The sequence below is a fragment of the Nipponia nippon genome, unplaced genomic scaffold (genome assembly GCF_047370975.1).
Source record: "Nipponia nippon isolate SJK-2023a ecotype South Korea unplaced genomic scaffold, ASM4737097v1 scaffold_1, whole genome shotgun sequence".
Taxonomy (NCBI): domain Eukaryota; kingdom Metazoa; phylum Chordata; class Aves; order Pelecaniformes; family Threskiornithidae; genus Nipponia; species Nipponia nippon.
In genome coordinates, this window is record NW_028262290.1 from 45,944,433 (window position 1) to 45,966,454 (window position 22,022).

The 22,022-nt window shown below is 42.2% G+C and overlaps 1 protein-coding gene across 2 annotated transcripts in view; it reads right to left on the reverse strand.

Annotated features, from left to right (window-relative positions):
- LOC148057354 (chloride channel protein C-like) overlaps nucleotides 1-20,814 on the reverse strand; it is a 102,094-nt gene extending 81,280 nt beyond the window's left edge. Inside the window, exons 1-8 of one of the 2 annotated variants that reach the window (XM_087735850.1) lie at nucleotides 20,564-20,802; nucleotides 19,537-19,666; nucleotides 15,067-15,147; nucleotides 13,913-14,088; nucleotides 11,718-11,810; nucleotides 8,701-8,944; nucleotides 5,116-5,310; nucleotides 246-343 (exon numbers count right to left, since the gene is read on the reverse strand). In XM_087735850.1, coding sequence (XP_087591976.1) covers nucleotides 246-343; nucleotides 5,116-5,310; nucleotides 8,701-8,944; nucleotides 11,718-11,810; nucleotides 13,913-14,088; nucleotides 15,067-15,147; nucleotides 19,537-19,666; nucleotides 20,564-20,763 — 1,217 coding nt within the window. In that variant the 5' untranslated portion in view covers nucleotides 20,764-20,802. Of the gene's footprint in view, nucleotides 1-245; nucleotides 344-5,115; nucleotides 5,311-8,700; nucleotides 8,945-11,717; nucleotides 11,811-13,912; nucleotides 14,089-15,066; nucleotides 15,148-19,536; nucleotides 19,667-20,563 lie in introns of both variants that reach the window. The other variant, XM_087735841.1, reaches the window with a different exon arrangement.
- Nucleotides 20,815-22,022: the final 1,208 nt, after the last annotated feature.

Below are 22,022 nucleotides of genomic sequence, written 5' to 3' on the forward strand. Positions count from 1 at the left end.
CCTTTTTTTTTTTTTCTTTAATTTGACATGATGGCAAATGCCTCTCACTGGAAAAGTTTAAGTGATTATATTTCAGCGATTAAAAGATTAAGTGTGATTCTTGTCTCTACATGAATTCATTTTAAACATTCAGCTCTGATGCACTTTTGAATTTTTCCATCCCAAATCCTTGTAACAACTAACTGGAATAAATGGTTAATAATTGTATTTACACAGATATGCTCCTGGTGACTCTCCCCACTTACATTCCTGTGTTGTTTCTCAGCTGGTAGTTTCTCACGCTCGTGACTGGAGTGCAAGGAAAGAAATACGGTAAGTACACGGTAACAGTCATTGTACACACCTGCAGGTATTAAAATAAGTAAATAGACTATCATGAGATGTAGAAACAGATAAAAACAGAAAGAAAAGTGTCTAAAATCACTAATGCCAGCAGTTACCACACGGAAATTGTCCTTTTGTCTTGCTCACATATCCCAGAAGGTCAGCATTTGCTCCTAAGCAGCCAGGGAGGCCCAGATATTCATCCCACCTTAATTCAGGGACTCAGCAGTTGCAACTAGATAATTGACCTCCCACTCTGCAGTCACCAAGAGCCACCGCTACCTCCAGAGAGAAAGATCTGCAGCACATGGGATGCTCTACATGTGCCCAGCCTCCCCGCCACGTGCCATGTTCAGCCAGAGCTCCTTGCAGGCTACCAGCCTGAGACTGCAACTTGTGCATGGCAAGGACGCGGGATCTACATGTCTTTCATTAAGGACCTAGTTTTTTGGTTGGTATTTAAAATTATGCTGTGTGTCAAAAACAGCCCACTGCTTCAATTTAAGTTAGTTCCTGGTTTATGCAAATTTGAAGTCCCTGGTCAGTATGAACAGCTAAAGGCTTGCTTCTAACTTGTAAACGTATTGCTTCCCTTCCCTTTTGAGGAGGATGTTACGAAAGGACTAACATTCAGGTAACCAACAGAAAGAAGTTTCTAGGCATCCTAGCAATACTAGACAGCTATAATGCCTAAAGAAGATTACAGCTATACAGTAGGGACACAGACATTGCAATCCAAATGGATGAAGAGACTTTATCAGGTCCTTCTACTAGTTTTCCATATACCCATTTTAAAGTAAATATGAATGAAACCAAAAATGTTTTAAATAGAGCACAGCAGGTGGTGTTTTCACTGGCTGCTTTGCATTCGCCAAAACCAAAGGAATTTTTTACATGAGATGACTGTATTTCAGTTATGCATATTTTTCAACATAACAGTTATATTTCATTCAAAACTAATGTTAAGATTTTTATCTTAGTTGAGGTCAATTTACATTTCTAAATAAATGAAGATACACCCAAAAAAAAAAAAGTTTAGAAAATATTTCCATAGTCATCTGGAGAGAAATTACTGGAATACACAGCCATAATAATAATATGTTTTCCAAGCACAAGTTTTCATGCACTCTGTGGATTGTTATAAAACAGCTCAGGTAGTACATTTATAGAAACTCTCAAGCTGAGATTCAGCTGCGTGCAGTTGTGACGATTTGTCAGGCAATCGTATCTCAGGCCTTTGTTTCCCTGTATCTCAAAGATTATAAGCTTATGGGCAGAGCACATCTACAAGAGATAGATGAAGCTGCAAGTAGTTCAGTCTTCACAAAGCTTAGGCCAGGTTTTGTTTCTGAAAGCTTCATTCTGGGACAGTTCAAACCCAGGTCAAGTTTTTGCCAAAGCCCCAAAGTCCAAAGGGAGCTAGAAGGACAGCTAGCCTGGAGCCAGTGGCTACATATTTAAAGCAGTAGCCTATCTTTACAGCTAGGCAGAAAAAAAAATAATCCTTTCAAGTAACCTTTTAAAGATTTGACAGTTTAATATATAAGTATACACGCATATATCCTTAAATTGTTCACCCTGCCCATGGAAACACTGAGCTTTTGGAACAGAAGCATTAGTCAGTATGATAAAAAAATTAGAAAGATAGCTCTGCCAGATTCTTGGCAAAATATTATCTGCATTGTGATTTCCTCACAGAGAGAAAGGTGATGAATTGAGGAGAAGCAAATGCAGGCCAAGGGGCAGAAGGGCACTTAGGAAGACGGCTTTGCCTAATCTATGGGCTGAAGATTAGATATTCAATTCCAGTCAGAGGAATGGTACTCTGGGTTATGTTGTGGGTGTGGAAGATACCATGGTGGGTTCTTTCCAAGTTTAAATGCAGACTGGTTTATACAAGATTATTTTTGGTTAAAGTCACTGTGACATAGTTTCTTTCAGTTGCCTGATTATGTGAGTTTATAAAAAAAAAAAAAAAAAAAAAAAAGAAAAAGAATTGTATGGTTCTCTCTCAGATCAGTTTCTTTCCTGCTGCTTTTTGCCAAGTTATAATGAAATAAGGACTGTGACCTGAGTAGGATCTCCTAGAGCTAATAAAAAGGAAAAACAGTCTGAATAAGAGTTCATGCTACAACATTAATGTAAAAAAACAGTATTTAAAAAAAAAAAATTTGAAGGATGAAGACAAAAATATATAAACAGAAAAGCTCTCGTAAGCATTACAGCCCTACAAAACACATGCTGTTTTCCCAGTTTCAGGTATGATCTGGCAAGGTGCTAACTGCTCCATGAACTTCTGGAGTCAGTAAGGCATAAAAACAACATAAAATAACTCTTAGGAGGCATTTTCTTTACATCTGACACTAAATCTTTGCTAGCTGATCTTAAGTTTAATCCTATAGTATCTTCTAACATGCTGGGTCTTGTTGGCTTATGTTGTGGCCTGTTTTGTTTTGTTTGTTTTTTCCAAAAAGTAATAAGGAACTGTGTGTTTTTCATGCGTTTAAGTAGTTTATGCAAGGTTTTTGTAAGGTACTATGAGAAAGCCAAACCTTTCCCAATAGTATGGGAAGCGGCTGTCACACACAGAGCTCTGGCTCCAAATTGTTAAAATAATAATTGTTGCAAACCTGACCTCTCACAAACAGAGGTCCTTTGGAAACAGTGGAGTTTACACAGGACTAATGGGAGTCACACACGGGACACTACTCCTCATCCTGCCGGTTTGAAAATGGGATTCTTGTTAGGGTGTCTCATTGCAGTGCTCAACAGCACAAAGTCCCGAATCCTTTGCAAGACTTGGGAAAAAATTTGTAGCACAACACAAGAAACTGGGCAGTGGAAAGACTCTCCCGAGAGCTGAGAAACCCCATTTTCCCTACCTACCTTACCCACTCCTTCCAACGTGGAAGCAAGAAGCTTCGAGTGAGCTTCCTCAAGGTGTCTCCCCTCAGCGAGATGCTGAACAAACACGGCTGCAAACTGAAAAGCCAACATCTTGCCGCTAAGAGGAGCTAAAATCCAGTTGTCATCGATGGCATGGGCCTGCTCCAGCACAGTCCGTTCACGGGGATCCCTCCTCCTCCTCCTCCTCCTCCCGGAGGTGAGATTTCACCCCTGATGTGCCAAGAGAGAACCCACCGAGCGGGACGCTGCTCCAAGCAAGGAGCGGGGCTAGGAGAGGAGGAGGAGGAGCTGGGCTGCCACAGCATGCACAGCTTTCAAGGACTAAATGAAATGCATTCTTTCTGACCCTATAGAGAGGAAAAACAGTGCAACCTACAGGAAACATCCAGTCTGTGGAGAGCTTGCAGAGAATTGACCATGTGCCTCAACCTATGGTTATTCACACTTTTAGCTCCAAAAGTTTCCCTTTTCATATTCAAAATACTAATTGTTTTCCTCCCAGTATCATCTAGGTTGCTGATGCGAGCCAAGGTGACTGCTTTTCCCTGAAGCTTATGTCCTTTTGTTGGCTCGGAGTAGAGGCAGGTGAAGGCACGTCTGGGCTGATGGGAGGAGAGCATCTATATGGCCAACCCATTGGTCTACAATGGAGCAACCCTCTCTCCAGGAGGAAGGGAAGAGAAAGTATACAATAGTATATATAAAAGAATATATATAGCATACATAAAACATACTGGCAAGTCTGCTTAAGAGAGGGCAGAAGAAAGGGGCTTCGATGTGCACCAATTTCCCTAAAGAAAGGTCATCTCAACACTTAAAAAGGTCTGAAAACTCCTCGGAGGGACTTCCTCAGGAATGGTGGAAAAAAAGAAAAATTATGACAAGCAGGTATTCACTAGAGAAACTTGCAGAGAAGCCCAATTTGCACAATTTACTAAAAGTGCAGTAGAAAAGCTCTGAGGGTTTCCTTCCTCCACATTTAACAACATACTTAAGTTATAACCAAAGCATGAAATTGAAAATTATGAAAATGTTCAAAATATGGGAACCTTTTGCCTCTCTACCCTTTTCCTTCCAATGCCATGACCCTCCCCAAAGCCATACAATGCCAAATGGAAACTCCAAAGCCTAGAGGTAAAATGGTCCCATCATGCCTTATCAGGACATCTGGGGCTCCAGGCTGACCTCCATCAGTAACAACTAGCAATAAGAGACTCCAGATACATAGTTAGCTCCAGAAAGTTTTCTATACCTATTCATAACTTTTAAACCCTCTACAACATTTATTCTTCATGCATCTATTCTTCTCACAACAGGCAAAGATCTGCTTTGTTGTCTTGAGGCAAAAATACATATGGTTATGGTAGTAGTCTCCTAATTGTTCTTTCCAATGTAACAGCTGAAAAAGTGCCCAGGTGCAGAGGTGTGGAGGAGGATGTCTGCCTGGTTCTGCTACATGAGCAAGCTGTATGGGGTAATGAGAGGATCAATCACTATCAAGGAAAAATGGAGAAAAATGGATGAAATCTACTTGTGACAGCCCTCCATAGATTGCAAATAAATGCAAAAGCACATCAACGTAACTGCTAAATGTCACTAAGCTGATGTAGTATCATCAGAGTAGAGCAGCAGTCAGAGAGCAACTCTACAGGTAAAATACTTCAAGCATTAAAAAACCAAAACAAAACATGTCTTCTCCATTCTTATATACCCACCAACATTAAATACCTATATGTACTTTGGAAATCCATGTTTGCTATACTCTGTTGCACTTTAGCAAGTACAAGCAGGTGAGATCCGCTTTTCCATCCATCCGATTTATGACCTGCCCTCATTAGCCACTGTAAATATTATATAATCAAGAGAACCGTATTATTTACTTACAAGGATGAGCACAGTTTCCAACAGCTTGCTTGTTTTTCTAAGGGATAATTTTGGAATTGAATTAAAGAACTGCATACGTAATTTATTAATCTTTATATTTAGGGAAACAAAGAGAGCTCCCAGGAAACCTCCAAGCATTCCAAGGAGGATGGTCGGAATGAAGGCCAAGACGTTCATGTCCAGCAAGTTCTTAACCTGAGTGAAAGAAAAGAGAAAAAAATGTTCTGAGCATCCTGCCAGTGACATGAAATATTGCACCCTCTCTTACAAAACCTGATACCACAAAGTATCATACAAGAGTACAGGAAAGAAATCTTTCCTTGCGGTTTAGGGAGCTCAGCTCATTAATTTAAAGCTGATCTCATGAGAGGTGGTGCACTCTTCTTGCACACCTCACAGGAGGTAGACACTGCTGTCGGCACACATAGCAGAAACCTCTGTGATGCACTGCAGTTACCACAAGCACTTAGCACTTCAGGTTACATCCAAATAACATGACATATTGGTCTTAATGAACACCTCAAAAGACTCCGATGAACCAGAGTTTTGCTCACTGTGTCTATATCTACATCATAATTTGGGAAAGTTCATTTATTAAGTGTCAACCTGCATCCATGTGCATTGAGATAATTTTATAAGTAAATTTACTTAAATAAAACTGTGAAAATGGATGCTGATCTGGAACAACTCGCAGAACTACAAATAAATGCAGAATATAATCTGGCAGCTGGAATAGTAATTGAATTGTCTGCTTGGTTCCTCAACAGGCAGCAAGGATGAGAGCAATGTCATGTTTTAATTTTATCTTCCAGCCAACAAAAAGGGGTCAACGGATGGGTAGCAACCTATTAAAAGCTGTGAGGATACTATTTCCTTGGCCCAGGCTTAGAGTTACACAGCTTTTTGTCAAGATTAGGATCTGGACAGAGTAAGAGATCACGAAATGCTCAAAAAGCTACCTGGCAAGAAGCAGTAAGGGCACGTGTCAAGGGCTGCCTGCAAAAAGACCTAAGCTGGTATAATCTTGGGGGTAGTAGATAGGAGAAACTGTCAGCCTTCCTTAAATTGCTTGAGCAAGTGCACAGGCCCTCTTACTGTTCAATCTCTTTTTTCTTCTTCTTCTCCTTCCTCTTCTCCTTGACTCTTAATTTTATTCTTGTTCTTGCTACAAGTAGCCTAGATTTTAACAAATGCACTGGGTGGCTGTACTACACACTGGTGGTATTTCCTGAGAGGAGGAATGTCAGGGTCAAAATCCAACCAAGCTTGAAGGGTTGGTCCATAGGGTGCTGCAGACTGAGAAACCAGGTCTGGAAGAGGGAGAATCCCAGCAGCTGTTCCCAGGCACAAGAAGTCCAACACCTGCAGGGTACAGTCTCAGAGGGTAGGGAGAGACTTAAGGCATATCGTGCCTTATAATCAGGACTGAAACTATCACAATATGTAGGTACTAAGCAAAACTTCAATAATGCTATTTTTACCAATAGTTGCAACAACATCCATCCTTTTCCAAAGGATTTAAAGAGATCTAATGTTTAAGATGTTGAAATTCAGAGAGAAGTTATTTAATTTGAAGTAGAAAAATTCTGTTTTATTTACTGCAGGATCCAAATATCTTGCATTATATTTTACCTAATTCCAATCCTGCATTAAAACTAAAAATGGACATGCATGGTTTTATGGTTTTCTCTCCCTACCTCCACTTCTCCTAAGGGAAAGATATACCGAGACGTTTGTTTTAAAGTAATATATGCACATTACACTGCATGTGTGTGGCAATAAAGGTAAAGTCAAGTGAGTGTTCCACACATTGGGAATGAAAGGTGGCACAGAGTACTGTTTGTTTTTGTTGTAGTATCAACCACAGGCTTTGGCCAGTCATCAAGAAAAATCTGTTACCAACAGAGCAAGTTTCACCTTTACAAATAATCCAATGGTCTACGTAAAAATAAAGTGAAGCTTCCTGAAAATCTCATGCTCTGGAGTACAATAAATTCCCCTTGTAACATTACGCTAGGTAGAATGAAACTAAAGAAAACAAATACTTTTCTTAAGAAACATAACCACAAGCTTTCAACTCAGAGTTTATCCGCTGTAAACTGTGTTGGTTAATGCCACAAGACATGAAAGAAGTAAAACTTCCCCTGAGCCCTGTGTTCAGTGAAATGAAAATGTTTCTGGTTATCTGTATCACACTGAGAGCCAAAAACTATTGAACCTTGCTGGAAGTCACGTTGATAATAATTTTAGCTAGCTTTTCCCTCCAATGACACTAAGAGAAGACAGAAGGAGACAGAATCCACTGCCCTTTTCTGAAAACACCCTGAAAGGAGTGTTAAAAGAGCAATGCTTAATGCAAAATAGCAATTGAAGTGAATCCACTCTCCCCTGTGCATGCAGCTGTTCATTACACAATATTTTGGCTTCAGCAATGAATCTGGCTTCAGAAGGTCTGACCTCTTCCCTGTCCATGTAGTCTCACCTTTCTGCCACAAATTTTTATCTTCTTGGTTGTGTCACTGCAGCTGTTTGGGGGACTGCGCTATGAGTTGGTCCATAAAAAGGATTTGGGTTGAAAACCAATGTTTTCTCCACTTGCCCCAACTAAACTTGTGGTAAAGCAAATATACCCCAAATACTTTTGCATAGCATATGCAAAATCATTATATCAGGCAGCATGCGCACAAAAAAAAACATTGTCCATTTTCCCAACCAAGGTATGCCTACATGTGGAAAATACCATAATCTCTGGTTTCTGCATTGCTAAAGAGATACAAGCCAGAAGAAATTCAGAGATCAGTGAAAGTGATCAGGGAATTACCTTAGGAAAAATTTACTTAGTAGCAAAAAGTGGACTGGGAAGACCAGAGCTAGACTAGCTCTCTAGTTGATCTTCAAGTCAAATACAATGAAGGATATTTAGGCAAGAAATGAAGATCATGATACTTGCACATCGCTATTGAATAATCTCGCAATAAAAATGAGCAAAAGACAGGATAATAAAGGCAACTATTTTTAGGTGGACACAAGGCAAAATTCAAAGATCAAGATTGTGTCATGCTGGAAGGAATGAAGTAGAGATAGCTGAGGCTGAAGGTCAGCTCCATTGTGCAACCATGAACAAACAGTGATTTTATGTTTTCAGATATTTAATCTGTAAGCACCAAGGAACAGGGGCACAGTACAGCAATGCCTGCAGCAACAGCAGAGAGCTCAAGCCAGTTACAGAAGGAGAGGACACCCTATTTAAGAGCTTCTCTGCTTTTTCCTTTACTTCGAAGTATCCCTCTCCTATCCAGCACCAATACAGAAAGTTATCTTAATAACTTATATAATCAGCTAATAAGCAAACAGTAGATGCTTTGTCTATTTGTTCACTTTAATTCAGAACAAAACAACTCTGTGTTGTACGTGATTACCAGATGTAAAGTATGAAGGCTTCCATATCCACTGATCTGATAACTGTACGTATACCATCCTTTCCCCTTCTCAGTCCCCCTTCCCCACTACTCCCCCCAGCAACAATGCTGAGAGACAAGCCTAAAACCCTGCATCTATTTTCTCCCACGCCCACACAGTACGTACCCAAAATATAATTCTTTTCTCTGCTTCAAAAAATCCAAAATGACCTCTGTAAACAAACCCATAGAGAGAAGAAGATAGTAAATCCGTGGTGAAGGTAGCCATCAAGCAGCAGAAGAAGGTTTGCCAGGCCAGCCTGATGTCCCAGAATGAAGACACTTCTTCTAACGTGAACAAGAGCCCGCCGATCGGGGCACGAAATACCGAAGCTATCCCTGCTCCTGCGCCAGCTGTAATGAAACTGCGCCTGCAACAGATAGAAGAGTCAAAATTTGTGTAACAGGAAAAAAACAGAAACAAAAAACCTCCATAAACATAGTTTCCTGCCAAAGCTGGGTTTATGGGGCTGAATTTAAAGACCTGCTGGTTTATTTTGGGGTTATTATAGTGCCTTGCATCTCTAGGATTTGAGTTCAGATCTGTCCGTCTTGACCTCTGGCCTTGACAAAACCCTCAATCCTGTAACATCGCACAGGGACCACTGCACCATGCCAGGGAGATGCTGAACTAGCGCCGACCAGCCTAACACCAGGCAGACGTGCCACTGCACACCCTGGAAGCAGTGCAGTCACAAGGGTGAAAAACTGTAGGGAAAAAAGGTAAGAAAGTTTGGGATTCACTAGAGAATAAGAGTACAGCCCTGGAGCCTGTAGGTGTAACACGCTGCCTCAGTCTGTAAATGTCTGAGAAATCCACAGGGAACATATATGCCTTGTCTGGCTCCCTGTAAAGGTGTGGAGCTCACATACATCCCGAAGAGCAACGAACTTCTGTTGCTGTAAGCTGCACTAGGGTCTCAAATGGCAGAGATCTGCACCATGAGCCAGTTCCAGTAAAGGGAAAAAAAAAAAAAAGAAAAAAAAAAGAAAAAGAAAAATAATTATAGTGTTGTAAAGAAAGGCATTAATGGACAGTCTTCCTTTATACATTTATTATTATTTATTTTCCCACACACAACACAATTTGCTTTCCAAAGCATCCATTTCATTATATGAAAACAACATCCTGCATCAGACAAATGTTACATTTTTACAGAAGTGTGAATAACAGAGGGAAGGATACAGAAAGAGGAAATAAAATTATGCTTGAATTCTGCCTTGGAAAATTAGGTTTAAGTCCAGCCTTTGTGGATGGGGTGATGCTGACACATATAATGCACTAATCACTAGTGCTCACCAGCTTATAAAACTTGCATCCTCTGGATGTGCTATCTGAGACCTCAGGGATAATTTGCAGAAATGCTGAGCAGTCAGCACTAGCTGAAGTCAACAAATATACAAAACACTTGAGTATTTTTAATATTAAGAAATGCCAAGTTCAGCAAAAAACCCCAACAGATCAGAGTCATCTCCAAACATTAGGGGGCCCTTTTGACTTCTCTGTGGTGTCCATAAATTTTATCAGTACAAAGATGGGTGGCAATGAGGACAATGGACAGAAAACAAGGAAAAAGATTAGAGAGTTCATGTGTCAAAACCCTTAACAAAGCCCACCAGTAAAGCTACACAAACAACTTTATGTTTGATATTTCCCAACTCACAAATGCTGAGTTAGATGCTCTTGTGCGTGGATTTTTACTTACACGCTGTGTCTTCACAGTGACATTGTTTCCAGCAGCGGGGAACTCAAAAGGTACTGCATGCTGCCGTAAAAGCTGGGCAAGCTTTGCTTGGACACCTCCAACTTCTTGCTCCAGTCAGTTGTACATGCTACATGTCCCACCAGTAGGACCAACAATGAAATTGGATCCCTCCTACACATCCATTGCAGCCACGCGGTGGAGGGACATCTTAAGATCCTTCAACATCCGAAAGCGTGCTGAGTTACTGCTCTGCTTGTGACTGTAGTTGGAGAGGGTACATCTCTTGAGCCTACTTAATAACTCCAAAAGATACGGGGGGAGTGGGAGTCTTTCCACCTAGTCTTTGTAAAGAAGCGAGGTCTCGCTTAGACTGACATTTGCCTCTGCTGCTCACCAACAACCCTCTCTGTGAAGAGGACTTCCACACAACCTGTCTTTCACAGGGTGGCTCCTGACTGCAAGCTAATGCTTCTTTCTAATTATACTATAACTGGATCCTGCAGAGAAAAACAAAAATTCTCGCTGCTTCTCTTACCGCAATTGCTGATTTCTTCCATGTCTAGCATTTTGTTTAACTAGCACATCTCAGGTTTATTTAATGACTAATCTTAAAAGGCTAAAGGTAAAGGAGATCCCGTATCTTCCCTTTGGTGCTTTTTGATTTTCTTTTAAGCTACAGACAGTTCACAGTGGCTGTTCATTTGAATTCCTTGTATTTCTTTAGGAAATTAACACATGGGAGTCTTTCTTTTTTTCCTTGCTTTAGGAAAAAAACAGTATTGTATAGGGTTTTGTATGTCAACATGACAATAAATGCCATCCAGAAGACATAAACTGGTTTGTAATTTCTTTTTTCTGGAAACTAATCTCATTAATTTCAGTAGAATTGTTCACAAGAGAGAGCTTACCAGAGTTATCTCACAGACGCGCATGAGCAGAGAAGAGCCAGATTAAAAAAGCGTCACAAACAATTTACTTTTTCAAAACTAGACAAATAAAGCAAGGCCCCCCTGTGCACATTGTGCAATCCCCATCATCTCTTTTTTCCCGGGCCAGCACCATTAATTTGAGGATAAAGCCTCTGTCTAAAAATCCGGCATTTTTCTCCATCCTTATGCAACCCAAAAGGCAATGGGAAAAGGTCTTCAGTATTAATGTATTGTTTCACAAGCGTTCAATAAAACAATTTGTGAACTTTCTTTTAATTAAAGAACTTTAAAGTCATTTATTTAAACAACTTTCTTTTAATTAGAGTGGGTGGCTTTTTCCCCATTCCAAAGTGACAAACATCAGGAACGCTGAAAGACTGCTGGAGCAGCATCTCCATTTCCCTTCCAGATGCAATGGGTTCGCCGGTGACTTGCCAGACACCCCCGGGGTGCCGAGGGCGGGTGGCGGGGTGTCCCCCCCGAGCCCCACAGTTCTGCCCATCACTTACTTATCAGCTGTATTCCGAAACCTGGTGAAGATCGGGAGGTGGATGCCAAGGGTGTCCGACTGCAGCTGGCTCAGGCCACAACCCAGGAGAGCACTAAAAGTGATGTTGTATAATTGAGAGCACTCTTTTGGTAAATTATTCATAAATCAGCCACAGTTTAAAGGCAGGGGAGGACAGAGCCTTAGCCGGCGTGCAGCAGCAAAGCTAGATTGGTTTCAACAGATTGAAACGTGGAAAATGCTGAGCACATCTTTTAAATATGCAAAGTCTCATTGACATAAAACAGGAGGCTATTAAAGACTTTCAGATTCTTGACTTGGAGATTCAAATGTCTCTTTTGCAAGGAGTGTTGTGATGATAGACCATGAAATGCCTTTTGAAGAACTCCATGTTAATGTCTGCCCAAGTGTGGTGACACGTCAGACTATAGCCCAACATTTCAATCATCTGTTCCCAGGTTAATGACCATGGCAGTCAGAACAGCCCTACTTCTAACAGAAGATGTGTAATGATTTAAATTATTACAGTGTGTTCCCAGGCAGCACTTCAAACTACATTTAAAAGGGAAAAAAAAACATCCAAACCCTTAGTGAAATGAAAAGTCTATTCATTGTATCTTGGAAGACTTTTCTACAAGACTTAAATTAGGAGCCTTAACGAATCTCTCAGAGGCTTTTAGCAACTTACGTGTGTTTATGTTTAATAAAAATGGTGGAGGGTTCCAGCTAAATTAAATTAAACTAGCTCTTAATTCCTATGTTTTGAAAAGACATCACGTTAATACTGTGTTGACTTTCTTCATGGAAATATGAGTCAATTCTTTGGCTCATGCATCACTGTTACCAACCCAGCACAAAGGAAAGAAAAAAATCACAGCTGCAGTCTCTGAGCTCCTGGAGACAAATGCCCGAAAGCAAAGAAAACAAAAGAAACCTAAAGGGAAAGCTAAACCTTGGTAATCATTGTCTGGAAGGCTTGTGGCTGCTCTGACTAACCATGCGCTCCTATTTTTGAACATCTGAGTCATCCCCTAGGGTGCTGCACCGCCATGCAAATAAATAAATAAATATAAACCCAGGGAGTAACAGAAAATGTGAAAGGGTGGTGGGGAGGAGGATAGGTTTGGTCAGGGCGGTGAAGAGGAAGAGAACAAACCTCAAGGATGAATACTTTCCAAAACCAAAAAGGATCAGAAATAAAACAGCAAACCAGCCAACAAAAAATCTATATCATATTAGCAGAGACCAATTTTACCATTTCTACTCAAGATATGGTTTAATAAGGGTAATAAAGTGCAGCAGGATTCTCCTCTAAATGGTGAATAACGGAAATTATGTCACTTACCAAAACAGAAAAGCCCAGAATCTGGCCTGCAGTTACTAAGTTTGGCTGTATTGCAACACAGTAAATTTTAAGAACCACTCTGACCTACAGAGCAGGAATGGGCAGCCCTCCTCTCCCCTTCTCACAAGGCCCCAGACCACAATAGATGACGGGGATTCTCTTTCTTTGTGTATAGCAAGGGAGGATAAGAACATTATCCTTCAAAAAGACTATGAAGTCTACTTTTCCCTACCAAGAAACATAGTATTACACTACTGCATGAACAAGGAGCTCCAACCTGACTTGCAATCTGCAGAGCTTGCAAAGCAGCGCCGGGTTTCTATGATCGCCCTTAGCTGGCACCGGCGGGTGCCGTGTTTGTAAGCTGGAAACATGGACACCAAGGGCCTGGCTGTCCATCGCTATGCACCTTGCACAGCCACTTAGAGCAGTTTTGCAGGTGGCTGTAAAATTGTTGCCCTTTTTGTGCGCAGCCACTTGAGACCAGCTTTATTTTTATACAGACTTTGCATAGGTAAAAGCAGTTATATGAGATGCAAAGCAGCCAGCAGGCCATAGCTGCGGGACAGGTTGCTCTGCAGAAATAAAGCTGACTGCAGTTGTCCAGGTAACTGCTTGCTGAGCCTCACAGGGAATTGTACTAGGGAACCAAGCCAGTATTTAAAACACGCAGTGAAAAGATGTTTTTCTTCACTGCGTGGCATGAATATTTGTGCTGATGCAAAGAAGGGGACAGCACAGGTGAAAAGAGCTCCCAGTGCAGGGTGTTTTTTAAGCCAGCACTGCCACTAAGACATTGCAATCCCATACCCTCAGGCTGATAGCTTTAACTTTTGTCTGCTCTTTCTTACCCCAAATGGATCATGGGACCTTCTGGCCCGCAGAAGAGCCCAGAGGCTACAGCCAGCACGCATGAGACAAATGTCCCTAAAAAGGTCTTGATGTTAAAAAGATGTTGAATAGAAGTGCCATTCAAATACCCAATGATTTCTGGCAAGCCATATGGTGAACCTGCTGGGCAAAAGAACTACAAAGGAAAAAAAAAAGAAGGAAACAGAGTCAACAATCATTAGATGTTGATGCGTTAGATGGATCTATGGACACTTATTTTAAGTCCAGCCCTCACCTTGCTCTGTTCACGAACAAACTTTCCCAGAATTAACAGGCAACGTAGATACACATCTAACTTCTGGCTACACACAAAAATTCAAGCTCCCAACAGTGTTACTATATGTGTACTGGGGGTAATGAGAAGAGAAAAGGACTGACAAGGGCCCCTGCCCCAGCACCCTGCCATTCCCCCTGAAGCCAACCAGCCTCTTGTCTTTGCAGATTGTCTGATGGGCAGGGCGTACATGTGAACCTGTGTGATTTGTCCAGTCAGTTCAGACTTTAGATAGATAGCTTAAAACTGGTCAGTTATTTCATGTGTAACAGCAAACTACCTTTTCCTACTGTTACTGGATTTTAGGGTAAGTTCAGTAAAACATTCACTTTTTCTCTCACCTATGCTGTTAATTGCCTGCCTATAATTAAATTGAACACAGCAGGACAGTAAATGACAGAAAGGCTCAATGCTTTAGCCTTGCTGCCTCATAAAAGTACTGATCTGGGCTACAAGCGATACCCACATAGCACAGCTAAAAAATTAATCTAAAACCAGCAGTAAGTTTTATATGGACTGATGATCTTTGGCTTAGGCCCCTTCCAAACACCAAGTTTTCACAAGTTACACCAGCTGCCACTTGTATTTATATTATAAACACTGCATGCTAAGTGTAAATTGCATCACCACCACCACTGATTTCACCCCAGACACCTTCATACAAGTTATGGGCGGTAGAATCCAGCTTTAGGCCGAAGGCCAAGAAAGACCTCTCCCATTGGGTTGTATAATAGAGGGCTTTTTAAAAATAAAACACTGGATTAACCAGTATTTGGAAGAGCAAGAGATTTGCTTTACTACAGCGTTATAGGCTTGTTGCGCAGGAGATATAACACTTACCAGCACTGAGCCCGAAGAGAGTACCACCATGGCCAGCCCAGACCCAAGCGCACACAGCCAGGTCATGTGGATGTTGCCATCCTGTCCAGTTGACAAATAGATTACTACATCGGCACCCATAGACCACGTCCTGCTTTTCAATGATTTTTTATCCCACAGATTTCTGCAGGCAGAAGGTGTACCATAGCGAAAAACCAAAATAAGCAGTGCACGCTCTTTAGAAGGACAGGAGTTAACGGTAACGTGAATGATGACTTTCAGAGTCACGTCATGGTTTTTCTTTTTTCCAGAACTTCTTGCTCACCTCTAAAAACACTATAAAGGTTATGTTGTTACTCATCAAGCCCCTTTTCAGGTCAGAAGCAGAGTTAAAGGACCTTAAGAAGATGCACAAGAAAATATTAAGTGGTGTCTTCAGGAGACATTTTGCCTGAATGGAGGCTTCAAAGTCTTACATTGGTAATTACCTTTATGAATTTGCAGCTATCATTAGCTATAGACAGAATATAGGCAAGCAAGTTCTTCCCTGCTTTATTTTAACTAAAAGGACATCTCTCATACTAGGCCTTCTCACGTCTAGTCTCCCGGGGTTTTCGGTTGGTTTGTTTGTGCATGGGCTGACCACAGCCATGCTGTCTCCAGAACTCCTCAGCTCCCACATACTTTGCCGCCTTCTGCAGCGCTCAGCTATGATTCACTGTGTGTGCAGGTCAAACACATCCCTTGCATTTCTGAGGTCACAGTGTTACAGCCAGCCACCACAGCCTTCCCGGCACCATGTCCCATCAAGGCTTTTGTAAGTGCATCGTGCAGCTCAGTCAAACAGCAAAGCAAAGTGCATGAAAATAAGTTTTGCTCATCCACAGCTGAAGGAGGTATTTAGATGGGAAGGTCTTCCATGGCAGGAATTACATGTTTGTACTGATGTCACAGCCTGTGAGAGCTTACCTGCTGTCCCTCTGTATTAGTTTAATACAATAGGACAAATTTTATAATACCACAGGACCAACAGTGTGTGTAATGGTTGTTGTGCTGCCCTGGAGTCAAACTGTGGTTTCTTTCTATATATTCTTTATTTATACTTTAGCATGCATATATACACACATGCATGTATATACATACAAATGCATGTACACATGTATGCATGTGTATTCACCCACTGTTTATGTATTTTATAAACATACGTATATTTGTACATAAGAAACTCCAGGGAAATAATATTCCAAGAGCATTATATATGCTTTCTTCATGGAAAACCTAAACTTGTGCATTTCTCAGATATTCCCTCTGATATATTTAGTCTTCATCTGTTCCACAGAATAAGTCTTCCCTTCCATTTCTGTGAAGTGATTGAGATCTGTCCTTCAGCAGTTGGCAGCATTATTCCATTATCTTGATTTCACAGAATAGTGGGACACATCCGTGTCTCTCTTCTACTGGGGAGCCCAGAACTGGACCCAGTACTCCAGGTGTGGCCTCACCAGTGCTGAATAGAGGGGAAAGAATCACCTCCCTTGACCTGCTGGCAACACTCCTCCTAATGCAGCCCAGGAGGCTGTTGGCTGAATGGCAACACAATCATCTGGTCTATCAAGCACTGCTTCCTTCCAGTTTCGCTTTTGTCTCCATCTTTGACAAGGACGCACTCCGTCCCATCACCCAGGTCATCAGTGAAGATCTCCAACAGTGTTTGGCCCCAGCATTGACCCCCATGGTGACCAACCTCCGGCTCGAATTTGTGTATCAGAATGCTTTGAGCCCAGCAGTTCTGCCAGTTTTAAATTCATCTCACTGTCCACTTAGCTAACCCATACACCATCAGTTTGCGTATGAGGATGTTGTGGGAGACAGCGATGAAAGCCTTGCTAAACTCAAGATAAACAACATCCACTGCTCCGGTCATCTCATTGTAGAAGGTTGTTATCCACTGGAAATCCATGCTGACAACGCCCAATCACCTTCTTGTCCTTCATACAGTTAGAAATGGTTTCCAGGATTATTTGCTGTAACACCTTCCTGGGGCCAATACGAGGTTGACTGGCCTGTAGTTCCCTGGATCCTTCTTCTTGTACTTCTTGAAGACAGGAGTGACACTGGCTTCCTCCAGTCCTCAGGAACCTCTCCTCAGTTGCCATGACCTTTCAAAGATAATTGAGTGGCCTCACAATGACATCAGCCAGCTCCCTCAGGGAAGGCATTGAGTACCTTGGCCAAAAGGTACCAAGTTCTTTGTCACCAAGTCCCCTACCCACTACAACAACAAGCCCACGTTTTTCCTAGTCTTCCTTTTGATTGCTGATGTACCTGTAGACACCTCCTTCCTTTCTTGTTGCCCTTCAACATCCCTTATCGAATTCAACTCCAGGTGCACTTTGGCTTTCCTAATCCCATCCCTGCACACGCAGACAACGTCTCTGTATTCCTCCTGGGTCACCTGGAGGAGACGTTCGGAGTGATGGCATTTGTCTTCCCAAGTAACCGTTACATGTGATGGAGCCCTGCTTTCCTGGAGATGGCTGAACACCTGCCTGCTGATGCGAAGTAGTGAATAAATTCCTTGTTTTGCTTTGCTTGCATGCGTGGCTTTTGCTTTACCTATTAAACTGTGTTTATCTCAACCCACAAGTTTTCTCAGTTTTACTCTTTTGATTATCTCCCCATCCCACCAGGGGGGAGTGAGCAAGCAGCTGGGTGGGGTTTAGTTGCCAGCTGGGGTTAAACCACAACACCTGCTCATTGGTATGGACTGTTCTTCACCACGGAGGAGATAATCCCTGAAAACCAACCAGCCCTCTTGGACCCTTATTCTCTCCAGGATGGTCTCCTTTGGGATTCTTCCAAGCAGATCCCTGAACAGACCAAAGTGCTCTCCTGAAGTCCAGAATTGTGATCCTGCGTTTTGCTTTTTCTCCCTCATCTCAGGATCCTGCATGCCACGATCTCACGGTCACTGCTGCTCCCAACCTTCTCATCCCTGACCAGTCTTTCCTTGTCTGTAAGTATGAGGTCCAGCAGAGTATGTCCCCTTACCGGCTTCTCGATCATCTATCAGGAAGCTGTTATCAACGCGCTCCAGAAACCTCATGGATTGCTTGTGCCCTGCTGTGTTGTCCTTCCAGGAGATATGGGGGTGGTTCGCTGAAGACCCCCACAAGAATCTGGCCAGTGACCATGAGACTTGCTCCGATTGTCTGAAGACAGCCTTGTCTAATTCTTCATGAGCTGGTGGTCTATAGCAGACACCCACAACAACATCACACATGTTGGTGTGCCCTCTAACCCTGATCCGCAAGCTCTCAGCTGACTCTCATCTGTCCCACGGCAGAGCTCCATCCATTCCCACTGCTTTCTCACAAAAAAGAGCAACCGCCCCTCCTAACCATCCCAGTCTGTCCTTCCTAAAGAGCCTGTATCCAGCCACTGCAGCATTCCAGCAGTGTCAGCGGTCTCACCATATCTGTGCAGACAAGGAGCTCATCTGACATGCTCCAGCCTCAGCGAGAGGCCCCAGGCACTGCCCGCAGCCCCAGACCTGCAGAGCTGCACCGTCCCTCGGGAGCTTGCTCTGGGTTGTGGCATCTGCTGAGTCAGAGGTAATTTCTCCCCCGGGTGCTGGGGACCATCTCCAGCATCTCCTTGCCACTGCTGCTGAGCACAAAAGCACTGTCAGCCCAGTCCCTGGTGTCCTTCTGCACAAATTGCTGTGCCTGCTGGCTGCAAGCTGTGCTTCATGGTTATACAGGCTCCCCTCAGCACTGGCTGACAGGATGGATGCCTGGCCCTCCCTGGTCAGGATGAAGCTGGAACAAAAGCTCAAAGCCCCTTTCTCACAAAAAGCTCTTCAGTATTCATACTATCTACCATAGATATCACAAACCAGGTGAAAATTTTACCACCTGCTTCTCTCTATAGGTGAGAAAAACAAGCAGTCAGGGTCAGAGACGCCTTAACATTTACATTGGTTTTAGCCGTTCAGTGATTTTTACCACCACCATCCCAATTATCACAGAGGTGATGACATCCCTCAAGGACAAATGAATCATCCCACAATAATCTATTACAGCATTAGCAAAAGATAGCTGCCCCAGACATAGAAAGAAATAATGTATCTGATACCAGGTCCACATTCACCAAGCACCTTAAGAGAAACCTAATCCCTTCCCTTGGACGTCAACAATACCTAAAAGCAGCACGTGCCCCTTATGTACATGGAGGAAGAGGAAGGCCACGATATTTTACAGACTGCCTTCATCAATCTCATGACAAGAACACCATCAGATATTATATTATACTGTGCCATAGGCTAAATTGTAGCAAAGGACACCAAAGCATGCCTACACGAAGCACGACAGGGTATCTGATGTCCACACCCACCTAGACAGGCAGCACCCCTAGCCAGTTAAAGCTTTACAATGTGGGTTTTCTAATAAACAAGCACAGAAGAGGTCACTCTGACTTTCTCTTGCTCACCTGCAGGTAATTTTCCACCAGGTCCCATTTCAATTTGATGAGGGAGTCAATTATCTGATGAATCAAAAACCCCAGCATCCCAACTGCTGTTCCGATTAGCCCCATCAGCAGCCATCGATCCCACTCTTTTCTAGAAATAGGAAAACACAGTTACCTCTCAGGCTACAGCACAGGACTCCTTGCCATGCTTCCTCTCACAAACATACAAGTTCCATTTTAGAGCATTTTGATTATTAACTGTAACTGCATGAGCAAGAGGCTGGTTTTGCCAATATCTCTTTAAAAAGCGTACACTCAACAAAACCTTCCCTTCAGGTGAAAGCCATTTCCATTTGGGTAAGGAACATGGTTGGATGGTTTGGTTTTATAACATGTAAGTAGCAGTGCCATCTGCTTTCAGATGCTGATTGATGCCATCTCAAAACTCAATTACGTGACTCGGTAATTAAGCATTCAGTAGAGCACTCGGAACTCATTTCAAAGTAATTCCTGTTCTCTTCTACTGCAACTAACACACTGAGAACCTATCATATAAACGTGCAAACCTTTACCTCTAGTTTCTGTCTTTCCTAAACTTATACTTCTAATAATAATTGTGCACCAGTAATAATTTCCGATTTATTTCTAGTATCATCTAGGACTAGAGCACCCCTACTGAGATGCAAACACCACGTTTCCTGCAGATTACACTAAGAGGCAGTGAACGTCAAGAAAAGTCACAGTAAGAGAACATTCCCCCAAACCTCTGCAAAGTCCCTTCCTTTTAAGTTGTATACAGTGAGTAGTTAATAAAATTTTTTTTGCATATTCAATAATCTGTCAAGAGCAAAGGCATAAGCACTTTAAAAAAATGCTTTTAATCAAAGTTGCTTGACAGTTGGCCCCCTTCTACATTCTATTAAAGTATGTTCCTGTGTAAAACAATAAATAGCATTTTCTTAATTCCTTCTGCTATCAGGCATCTCCCTGGATTATCCAAATTACCCATAGCTTAGAGGCGACGTAACAGTATTTAAGGTAAGTTTACCTGTATGTTTTCTCCTGTAGCCACTTCTTATAAACTTTACTGTGTGAAGGCAAATAATCCAAACTCTCATGGGCTATCAGGTGTTCTCTCTCCTCCTCCTCACAGTGATAATATGCTAAACTGCTTCTGCTGATGCTGCATTGCCTCCTAAAATCCTGAGAACGAATCAAATCAGGCCCACGATCATCTGCCATTAGCATCTCCTCTTCACCATTTTCCACGTGTGTCCTATGGGAAAAAAGTGATGACATTACAGTGGCCTCCAAGGATCTTTGGGATGCCAGCAAGAATGACGTGAGCCCAAGATCAGTCTCCTTGAGAATGAAAGAGAGGGGAATGGAAAACCACACAAGGATGGAGTAGCTGTGGCGCAGAGGTTGGCTGGTTTGTGTTTGGCCTCAGTTTGCTGTGGCTGTGCATAGACCCAGCACAGTCGAAGCAACGGGAACTTGTCTGAGCTGGAGCTCTCTGGTGAAGAAGTCACTGCAAGGACAGACCAACCACTGTAGCAACTGTATTGCACCGGCTCCTTGCTGACTGTTCAGAGGGCAGGGATGTTTAAACCGTAGGGGCTTTGTCTGTTTTAAAGAGATGATCAGTTGCTGCGCTTTGGGCTGCCCAAAGAACTTGATCCACTAATCTAATCAGACAATTTAATTAAATAAAACAAAAACTAGGTTGCAGTGACATTCAGTTAAACCCTGAATTTTCAGTATTATTATTATATTTTCAGTATTATGCAACACCCTAAAAAAGCCTATTCTCTAACACAATTTCCTTTGAACTTACACATCAGATTTCTATTATATAGATAGATAGAAAACATTTGCTAGACTACCAAGTTCACCACAGCTTTGAAACTTTACCCAAGGTAGTTTGCAAGGTGGCAGTTCAATCAAAGCAGAAAAAGACTTGATGCATGTCAAATATTTACTGTAAAGAAAAATCGGTAATATGCTGTGTTTGCCATCTCCAAGGCGTGTTTTTGGTTACTGAAAACAGAGGAAAGAAAGATTGCTGCTGCTCTCCACTTACTGGCATGTGGACCAGTCTGGAAAGGTCTCATCTCAAATAACGAGGAAACAAATAGTTCCTGGTTGTGAGTTAGTGAGTACTAAATGGCAAGAGAGAAAAAGATTTTTACACAAGCCATATGCAACTTATCTGAAACCAAGCCTTTTGGACCTATGTATTTTGTAATGCTGAAAGTTTCCTTGTGGCACACTACTCACACTTCTCAAACGTAACGAAATACGTCGCGAAGGCAATACTGCCCAGGGCAGGGGGGCACCTTCAGATCAGGATATAGCAATGGCCTCAGTCCAATTTCTTATACCATGACTGTGGTTTTTTGCCAGCTCCATCAGGCATTTCATTCTAGAGATTTCAAAAGTACTATGCAAATTCCAGACCTGGCAACTCTCAGTCTGAGAAAAAAAGAGAAAGCGTTAGAGAAGTG